The sequence below is a fragment of the Lepisma saccharinum genome, chromosome 2, assembly GCF_977018435.1.
Source record: "Lepisma saccharinum chromosome 2, izLepSacc3.1, whole genome shotgun sequence".
Lineage (NCBI taxonomy): Eukaryota > Metazoa > Arthropoda > Insecta > Zygentoma > Lepismatidae > Lepisma > Lepisma saccharinum.
In genome coordinates this window covers 2,210,515-2,221,620 of record NC_139230.1, presented here as the reverse complement: position 1 = coordinate 2,221,620, position 11,106 = coordinate 2,210,515, and the positions used below count along the sequence as shown (strand labels likewise).

The 11,106-nt window shown below is 37.3% G+C and overlaps 1 protein-coding gene across 1 annotated transcript in view; it reads left to right on the top strand.

Moving 5' to 3' along the window:
- Positions 1-1,101: 1,101 nt before the first annotated feature.
- LOC145983858 (dynamin-1-like protein) overlaps positions 1,102-11,106 on the top strand; it is a 78,539-nt gene continuing 68,534 nt past the window's right edge. The window contains 2 exon segments of the mRNA XM_083116916.1: positions 1,102-1,315; positions 9,776-9,920. Coding sequence (XP_082973042.1) covers positions 1,214-1,315; positions 9,776-9,920 — 247 coding nt within the window. The 5' untranslated portion in view covers positions 1,102-1,213.

Genomic DNA, 11,106 nt, shown 5'->3' with positions numbered 1-11,106 from the left:
TACGTCCGTTTTTCTTTAGGGGCTAAGCACCGGAAGCCCCAAGGGACGAGACGCCACTGATTATACGTATTATTTGACATCGGTAATAAGATTCATCTACACACAATTTCTAAGTAAGAGTATTAGGGGAGGGGTGGGGAATCCCAAGCGTACGCCTATGGTTCGTTGCCATTGCCGATATCACTTGCAAAAGTTAAAACAAACTCTTCACCAGAACCATCCATCGTAAGTGGATGGCAGACGACAGAACTACGCGGGAATGAGTAGTATAGATGTCCTATTACTGGGCCACATTTTGTTACCAGCACTGTTCGTAGTTCATTTCCTCGCCACGACTGCTAGCGCCACTCCCCAGCGCCATCTCTTGTGTCGTGTACAGCCAAGACCAAAACAGCTTCCATAGAAATTTTGACATTATCATAATAACGACCGGCGTTTTGGTTCGGGGACTTTTCGATCACCCTGTATAATTCGCTAGATATGGCATAGCTGTTTGTTTAGAATTATTATTTTTTTTCAAACTACAAGAAATATATATGCCGATTTTTTGTAACACTGAAAAAAAATGCATACAAATATTTGTATCAATTCAAGAATGCTGCTCCAGTATAGCGTACAGCATAACGTTGATTGAAAAGGGGGACTTTCATTAAAAGCCACTCCACCTTGAAAAATTCCTAACCTAACCTAGCCCACCTAAAAATATTTTATGGCCCTCACCCCTCCCCCCCATGATAATATTTCTGCCCTGCTAAAATGTTTGTGACGTCGCAGGCGAAGGGCGACGCGGAGTCAGTATCGTGTGCGGTGAGGCGAGATCATCCAAACTTCATTTGTTTCTCCATTCTACTCGTTTCATGTGTTAAATATGTTTTATACAGCATATAACACTGCTTGTTATTCATTTGAAAGCATGAAGTAATGATTTTGGTCTTATGTTCTTATAATATGGAACCTTCCACGTCAAAACGTACATTTCTTCAAGAACATTGTGTAGCATAGTTTGAAATTATGTTAAACCATAACTTATTGAGTGAGAACAATCACGCAGTATAAAAACAAGGAACCTTATGTTTCTGGTCAAGTTCTAGAGAGAAGTACAACTTCCGAATTAATGATTGCTTCTCATGTTGGTTTGTTAGAGTAATGTTCTGTAATATCATGAACTTGTGTCTCGATTTATAGACTTGTGGCTGTTGTTAATTTTTCCGCAATGGAAGCTCTGATACCTGTGATAAATAAACTGCAAGATGTATTTAATACGGTAGGAGCAGATGCAATTCAATTGCCGCAAATTGTCGTTGTGGGCACTCAGGTATGTTATTTTTGACAATTTAACCTTCTGTTACCCAGTTTTCTAGAGTACTGGAACCAGTATTTTAATTGTCTTGAGATAATTGTGTGTGACACTACCGGTACTCGTGAATCGTCAGTCACATGCTCGTGGTTGTCCATGGCGTAGGTAATTGAGATAATTCAGTTTCCCAAGTAATATCCGTAATTGATTACCTTGTATATACATAATGAAATTTTTAAAGAGCCTTCCTTACGACCTTTTGCTGACCTGATGATCGAATTTTACTACCAGCCTTTGCATTGATTTATGAACTTCAGGAAACTTCTGTTTTGGATACTTTGGTAAAACTTCGATATCATCCCAACACCTCTCACTCGTTTATTTTGTCATTTTTAACATTTGTACTTACCTATTCTGTATTACGAAAGATTCTTCAAGGTGCTATTTTGCTTTTTTCACGAAAAAAATTCAATTTTTGACAGAGTAATTATTAAACCATTGACGTTAGCCCCAAAAACCATCCACGGGTAGCCCCACAAACCATTGCCGATAGCCCCAAAAACTATCCATGGGTAGCCCCATAAACCATTGATGTTAGTCCCAAAAATTCACAATAACCCCACGAACCATCACGGGGACGATGTGTGCCTACTGGGTTAGGTTCCATTAGCACTTATTTCGTTCAATTTAGCATATAGGGACAACATAGGTTTTTCTCGATGAAAGAAAATACCAACAAGAACTTTGAAATGCTACAGAAACTCATTTCGGTTAGTAGTTTCTTGTGTAAAAATAAAGAAATCCATTGGGATGCTATCGAAGTTTTACCAATACTTTTTTCCTACGTAAATTTTTAGTTTTGCCCTTTTTTTTATGTGCTTATTGTTTGGCTATTGTAGGGGATATTATTATGTATACTCTTGTTCAGATAAAGTGCCACATTCTTCAAATGTTCAACCTTAAAAAGTGTGCGACTTTGTGAACAGGAGCGTATATATTCTACAGGAATATATTAAAAATCTGTGACTATTTTCACCAGCAAAAGTAAATACCTGAATCATACCATAACATTGTCTTATTCTATTATATTCATTGACAGTATTATGAACTTACTGCTAAAAAGTTATTTTGGTAACGGTTCAGATTGTTTTATGATTTCTCCTAGCACAAAGACTAATTATCGTAGAATCTTGGAAATCATTGTCACACGGAATTTGGCCTTCCTTAAAGTGATGAGCACTGTTTGGACTAAAACAAAGTTATTTATGTTGAAAAAACAACTTTAAAATTACCTTACGCACTTCTCATGGACAAGATATTTTCCATCGAAAAGTGACAGTAAATATCGTAGAAGCGTGAGAATGAATGTAGAAGTAAATCAGAACCTTAGTATAATGCATTTAGGGACTTTATTTTAATGGTAAGGGAACCAAACCTAACTAACCTGCCTAACCTAACCACGAAAGCATATATTGAACAAAACCTTAAGTAATCGCTAAAACTCCGCAGTGTGTGTTAACAGACGTAAATCTAAATCAAACCATGTAAAAATTGCATTCGCAGCATGATGAAATCGCAATAAAACAAAAGGAACTTGGGCCGTTATATTAAATTAAAAATGGGTGCAACTACTACTGTCACCAGGTAGTGAGAATAGCAAAAAGTGCTTAAGACCAGAAATTACAGATCAGGCGCTGGGAAGTACTGACAGAAGTAATTTTTATGCTAATAGCCCTAAACCTGACTTGCCTAACCTAACAACGAAAGTATTCAGGAATGTAATACCCCTTCATACTTGTGTAATGTGACATTAGCAGCACATGTCATAACAGCTTGAAGTATTTTTCCTACTCTATGGCATGCAAAAAAAGGGAGGATACTTTAGTATTATCCGGACTACCTCATTTCAGACAGTGTGTTTTTTGAGGTTAGGTTATTGATTGCCTTTTTCGTTTCTTTACCTAACCTAACTTCAGAAAACAGACAGTAGTAGTGGTAGTCCGTATAATACTAAAGTACCAAAAAAAAAGTACTAGTCTCCTGCATGAAAATAAATGCACACCGACGTAAGCTTCATACATATCGTGTAGTAGAGCAGGCCAGATTGTAGATCATGCACATGCACAGTTTACAATCTGGTGAAAATAGCTCAAAGGCTTGCTTCACCACCTGGTGAAGATAGTCACTCTGATATTAAAATGGCTGGGACTACTTTCACCAGGTGGGAAGATTACCAAAATCCTGAAGACAAGAGATCACGTGATCAGGTTATGGAAGTAATTTTAATGTTAACAGCTCGGTATGATTATACAATACCGGAAGTATCTACAATTGCTTTCAAATTCGGCATACTCACTAATTTTGGCGTTGTAATCACGAATCTGCAGTTAAAATTTGGCGGTCACGTCTAGAAATTGCAAAATAAGCCTAAAAAAGTGGTTCTGTGAACGGAGTAAACACCTAGTCATAACATAACGTTGTTCAAGTGATGTGCAATAAGTGAGACCTATTGTATGGAGCGTTGGTTTGCATGTGAGAAAATGGCGTCTTGCGTAAAGGAGGAAAACATGTTTGCCCCACGAACCATTCACGATAAGGTTAGGCAAGCATAGTTAAAATTAAGGTCTTCATAAACATAGTTTTGAAATGCTAATCATTGCGAAAATAGTTGTTTTCTTCATAAATCAAGGGTGTTTAGTCTGTTCACGGACCCACTTTTTTAAAATTATTTTGCAATTTCTAGATGTGACCGCCAAGTTTTAACTGCAGATTCGTGATTACGAGGCCAAGATTAGTGAGTATGCTGAATTTGAAAGCAATTGAAGATTCTACCGGTATTGTAAATTTTGCTCCAACAGCTCTAAACTTGACATACCCTAACCGGTAAAATTTTCGTTTCCCCAAAACTTCTTTTTTCAATTTTATAGGAGAAATTACTTACCGAAATGCGTTTATTTATACTTTAGGAAGGTCTTGGAATTATGTTTTTCCCTCGTTGAATTTTTTTTGGCGGTAAATCATGTAATTTTCGACATTAATTTCATTCCGATGCACGAAAGCTGTTCCCTTGCTGTCCGTCTACTACGTGAACCAAATATTTGCGAGCGTTTCATGACGTAACAACCGGTCAGTGTTTCCAAATATGCAGTTTTGTAACTGTGTAACAGTTATAGAACGTAAATAAACCTGCGTTACTGTTCATCATTTGTCATAACGAACTTGCGACACCATGACGTGCAAAGGATGCGTGGTTAAATTCGATGGGGTTCAAAATCCAGTACAATTTGTAACTCAACATGGAATTTTAAGGAGGGATTTGACAATTCCGGGAATTTCTTCATTTTGTTTGAAATTCGGTATACTCACCAATTTTGGCCCCGTAATCACGTATCTGCAGTTAAAATTTGGCGCTCACACGTGGAAATAGCAAAATAATCTCAATTAAGTTCGTATTTCCACACCCTCGATTTCCGAATTTCCCGCCTGTTCCGGGCTCCGCCCCTGGGGTAATCGACTTACCGCCCCCAACCGCTATCGCGGCCCCGCCTGTTTCTATAGACTCCCTGTTAAGGGCATGTTAGAAATTGGGCCGGATTCACCTGCACCCAAATAAGCGCCAGCAGTTAAAATTTGGCGCTCACACATGCAAATAGCAAAATAATCTCAATTAAGTTCGTATTTCCACATCCTCGATTTCCGAATTTCCCGCCGGTTCCGGGCTCCGCCCCTGGGGTGATCGACTTACCGCCCCCAACCGCTATCGCGGCCCCGCCTCCGCTCCGCTCCGGCTACCCGCCTGTTTCTATAGACTCCCTGTTAAGGGCATGTTAGAAATTGGCCGGATTCACCTGCACCCAAATAAGCGCCAGCAGTTAAAATTTGGTGCTCACACGTGCAAATAGAAAAATAATCTCAATTAAGTTCGTATTTCCACATCCTCGATTTCCGAATTTCCCGCCGGTTCCGGGCTCCGCCCCTGGGGTAATCGACTTACCGCCCCCAACCGCTATCGTGGCCCCGCCTGTTTCTATAGACTCCCTGTTAAGGGCATGTTAGAAATTGGCGGGATTCACCTGCCCCCAAATCAACGCCAAATTTATACGTGAGCGCCAAATTTTAAGTGCAGATTCGTGATTACGAGGCCCAAATTAGTAACTATCCCAAATTTCAAACAAATCGGATAAATACCCTGCATTTTAACAAGAGATTCATGATTAGGAGGCCAAAATTAGTTAGTATACCAAAAATTAACAAAATTGGAGCCTTTCTCTATATTGTCAATTCGCTCCGAGTAGGTGGGAAAAAAATCCAAAGTTCGTCAGACTTTTTCTTTGACATCAAATGAGAGTACGAGACGTGTATTACCTATTTCACAATCAGTTGCTTTCATTTATTTTAATCACTTATCGCACAACACTCTTGCTACCTTCCGTTCTGACGTCAGCAGACTCAAGTTTATTTTTAGGCTAAAGGTCTATGTTGTTATCCATATCATTCAAATTTCAGTAACCACCAAACGTCTCTAATTCCCTTATTTTTGTATTTTTCACATTCATACTTAAGTATTCTGCATACTAGAACCTAGATATTTTGCTATGAAGAAGGTCGCAACACTGCATAACCACTGATCATGGACTACGCTAGTCAAGATTTCTCCGCCATATTGCGTGTAACGCAAGCAAAAGCGAACAAAATAAAAATACTCGATATTTCGAAAATTGAGACTATTTGCCTGCAAAAAACGAAACGCGAAATAGAAGAATCCTTACGAATGCAGAATATGTGAGTATCAATGTGAAAAATACGAAAATAGCTTAAAACCTGGTGAAAATAGCTCCGAAGTTAGCTTCACCACCTGGACCTTGTGGTTACATTTTGCCTTGCTTTTTTTCCTTCTCATATTGTGCAGGGAAAATTAGAGCATCATATGTGCATATACATTTATACATAGATTAATGTATATATATATATTACATTGTACATTATCTATTTTACATTACAAAAAGTGCACCATTTGCACTACAGTGCTGCGCAATGTTATTTCTGGTCTCACACGTGATAACAAATGAACGTTGAAAGCTGCAGCATTTGTTGAATCTTACAAAATTGAATGCTGCCATTCTTGCCTACAGTATCATCATGGTTGAATGCAATTTCCTCACTACTTTGTAGATATCGGTGGTAATGAGTGAAAAAATGTGAAAATTTTATTATAAGTTTGAATTTACTTGATCATAGTGAGAAAAATGTAATGTTTTATCACTTTAAGAGCTAAGGAGCCGTTTATTCACTGTACCCCCTCGAGAATTACATCTAATTTCTTTTTGGTATAATTTTACAATACCGGACCCTTCTCCAATTTCATCCATATTTCGCATGCTCAATGATTTTGGGCTCCTAATCACGAATCTGCAGTTAATATTTGGCGGTCTTGTTTAGAATTTCGAAAAAAGGGGGTCCTTGATCGCAACCAACAATGCACGATTGCTCATTATTTACTGAAAGATTTTGTTTCTAATACTGAAAAAAGAAATGTAATTTCTATCCTACTTCTTATACTCACAAAATACATAGTCCCGATGAAGTATCTGAGGTTAACATGTGGGGGTAACATGTTGAAATTGTTATTTGACGTGTAGAAGTTGTAAAGTAAGCTTTTCAATTACCGCGATTGTTCTCCGTATACAATAATGGAAACCATGTTTGATGTGAATCACTTTATGCAAGAATGGTGTGAGGAATGTGTGGTGTGAGAAATATGCCGACTTTGAAGGTAGGAAATAAAGTTATTTTTTTCGTACGTTTTTCTTAATAAATTTTAGTTGGGTACATATTAATAATACAGGCCATTTGTTCATATTTCGCATATTCAATATTTTAGGACATTTGATCACGATTTTGTAGTTATAATTTGTCGCTCAAGTGCTACAAAACTGAGATTTTTTTTAGGGTGCCCCCTTAAACAGAATTTTACAGAACTGAGTTACTGTATTACGGAGAATAATTTATCAAGATCAAATCAATTGTGTGTGAATTGATTGATTGAGTTGGTGTTTTAAAGTCCACTTTATGCACACTACAGCTAATCTGGAATGGACCTACAGTTGGAAGTGGGATCCGAACCACTATGTGCCTCGACAGGATATCAAACCCAGGACTACTTGATTACAAGGCGACAACACTTACCCTACCACTGTGCCATCGGGGAGGCACATGTGGGTGTGTGAAGTGAGATAATTTGGGAAGCTATATGAGAATACAGGCTCTGGCAATACAGAGTTCCATAAATTACAACGAAACGCTTGGCAATTGCTCGATTTCCTTAACATTAATGATACATTTGGTACATGTGTTATTAATGCTTTGAGCTACCTGTATGTAAATACATATAAAATGAATGAAAGAACAGAAGTAGTAGTTAAAGAATCAGTTGTTTTTGCTTATCGGCTACCATTGGAGTGGCGCTATCCCAAGATCATCTTCATTGTTGGTTGCTAAAGGAACATCTTCATCTGAGCTACTACTGTCACTGCTGTCTTCCCGCCCAAGTGAAATTACAAAATCCTCCATTTGCTGCTCTTCAACTCCCTCCTTTTCCCATGCTTAGGAAATAATCTTCCTTGTGTGTTCTATAGCCGAACGCCACCTATCTGCTGTCACATCCCCGATAGCCTGTTCTGTCAATTGCAAAATTTTAGACGGTGTAAAAGGTGGCAATGTGTTCCTCTGTGCTACCAGCCCTTTGACCTGTGCCCAAAAAAGTTTGATGAGAACAATGGAAGTGTCCCGTTATTGACTGTTTAACCAGATGTTTAATCCTACACGTGTTTCTGTGGGCTCGCGAAAATTCTGAAGTAGGTCAATCCGGCAACAGCGCGTCGCTACCAGAGTGAGTGGTTCCACGCTGCTTGCTAGCGCGTCCCGACTTTAGTGAGTATGCGAAATATGAAGGAAATTGAAGAAGGGTCCGGTATTTTTAATCAACAGATTTCAATGTTTTGCGTAATGTAAAAGTAGTTCCAGCATTAGGAAAGCTTAAGTAACGAAGATATTTGATTCCAAAGAATGGCCCACGTAAGTTATAACCTGCAATTTCGGAGTATTTTCGCTGCTTTTTGTTAGTGAAAACTTTGTATGCACACTAAAATAGTGAAAGAACACATCGAATATAACTATCAGCACCAAACCTAACTACGTAAAATTATAGCTGCTTTTGTGAAAACTCATTTTGGGTGCTATATTCACTTGTGCAAAGCCATCAGGCTGTTCTTCTTCACAGTAAAGTAACATGCTAAGGTGACAGATGTACTCTACTTCACAATAACACATTTCCGAGAGCAAACATCAACTGAAAACGTTCATAAACAAAATCTTCATAAACCATTGAAAAATATTTCACTTTCTCCAGGGGGGTACAAAGGGTCAAGGGTACCAGAGCTAAATGTGTATGAGAATATAATAATTGTGCAAAATATTTAGAATTGATGTTTGTGTATTGGACACAACTGCATAAACCAAAATTCTTTTGGAATTGAGTAAGGTTGTAATCAGTTGTTTCAATTTGGTTAAGTGAAGGTAAAAGGATAGCAGTATGTAGTTATGTCTGGAGTTCTGTGATTTTGCATGTTTATTACAAAGAATTGAGCAGGTAATATCTGCAGAAATAAAGTTAGCTTTTGTAATGCCCTCTCGAAATGAAAAATGTAATAACAGTTTTCATGATGTCATTTATACCAGCCTCTGTGGCAGATTCGCAAGCTTAGCAGGAGCCAGTAGAAATCCTCAAAAATTTCATGTTTTTTACATTATAAAATTTTGTTTCAAGATGCAGAAACCACACATAACCAAGGATTTGTTCATGAAATGCAGTCTATGTAAGTGAAATCTGTTGTATTTTATGTGGGAAAAAATTTAAATACTCAAAAATATAACTTTTTGCTCAGATGTTTTAGGCAGATAAAATAGCCCAGTTTTTAATTGTGGAATTCCAATATCATGATTATCCCATTTCATGCTGATCAAAAAGTAGTTCAAATTTTCACCACCAGGTGCAAATGTAGCACTGGAAGTAACCAGTAATTTGAGTTTCTCTGTACGGCATTGTTCAATATGCACCCTGTCAATATGAATGAACCTTTAAAAACTGAAGACAGTGTGATGAATGATCACACAAAATGTTTCCCAGGATATTTATTGTTCACTGTGCATGATATTTCAGTGCCAGATTTCAACCTGGTGCTGAAAGTTGGAATTATTATTATTTTTTCATTAGCATTCACTTCCCCATGCCCCATAGCGTCTATACCAAGTTTCAGTGCAATCTGTTGCTTCAAATGGGCTCCAGTGGGCTCTGAGTAAGGCAACTTTAATTGTGGCCACTTGGTACTGCTTATATGTACATACATGCATGCACTACTGTTTCATTCGGTATGATGTAGATAGCCTGGTTATGAAATTGTGAATATTATTTTTTTTCAGAGTTCTGGAAAAAGTTCTGTCCTTGAAAACCTAGTAGGTCGTTCATTTCTTCCACGAGGAACAGGAATTGTAACAAGACGACCTCTGGTCCTTCAGTTAGTGTATTGTCCCAAGGATGATCATGAGCATCGTTTGCCTGAAGAAGGTAAATTATGTGTTTATATGCATGTCCATGTTTCATGGCAATGGTGATATTAGATTGTTATTTTTCCTTTTCAGAATGTACTGATTGTCAAAGAATGCACAAAATTAACTTTAAGTCTTATGTTATAATTACTAACATCTTGAAAACTAACAAGCTGGTATGTCTGCATATGTTGCTCTGCTGATTCAAGTTTCAGGTTTGGTGAAAGTATTGTCAGAAAAACTTGCATGATTTTTATGAGCTGTCTTGTTTTTATTCTGACCTGTTTTCCCATGCTAAACATTAATTGTGAACACATTGATGCTTGCTCAACTGGTCAAGTAAATGCACAGTTTTATTATAATTCATTCTAATGAGTTCATGTTGTATTTTTCTGCACACTTGGAAACGTGAACTCATTAGAATTAATTCTCTATTTCAGCATAACTGCCAAACCAATATCTTTAGATACAGTTTTATTGTGTGTTAGCTGTAGGTCATATTTTGGTCAAAACATGATGTAAAGCATATGTTTTTTAAACATGGGATCTTTTTAACATTTCACCAATCATACTTATGTCTGCAATGCAAAGGATTGTTTGCCTTCCTTCCTTTCCTCAGACACGTGTTAGTATTAAGCGAGATTTACGAGGAGTTCCTGTGAAACAAAGCATAAAACTGAAAGCTTGTTCATTTTTCATCTTTCAACCAAAAAAATATTAATCCTGGTTTGTAAAATTATTGCATAAAAAAATTGTAACAATTTGTTCAATGAAAAGTCTCCACTCAAATGTGAGCTTTTAAAATTCTTAATCAATCAAAAATTAAACAAACTTATAATACTCGTATTGTATTGAAATTTGAGTATGGCACGTTCATATGTATACAAATGAACAAAGAGAAGAAAAAAATTAAATGTCATGTCTGTTTTTTCAAGAAACCATGTGTTAAATGGCACCACATTTTGCTGGGACATGTGTAATCTCAACCACTGGGATTACTGCTGTCTCAACCATCTGATGAAAGATAGGGGTGTGGATGTAAGACTCAATATATTTCAATGTCATCTATGGTGAATGTGATGTGATGATCATTATGCAGCTATGACTGCCCTCACATTGTATGGAACAGTATTATTTCAGTGATTACATCAAGGAAAGCTATTAAATGTTTGAGAAGACCAAACTTCATATAATATTTTTTGGTT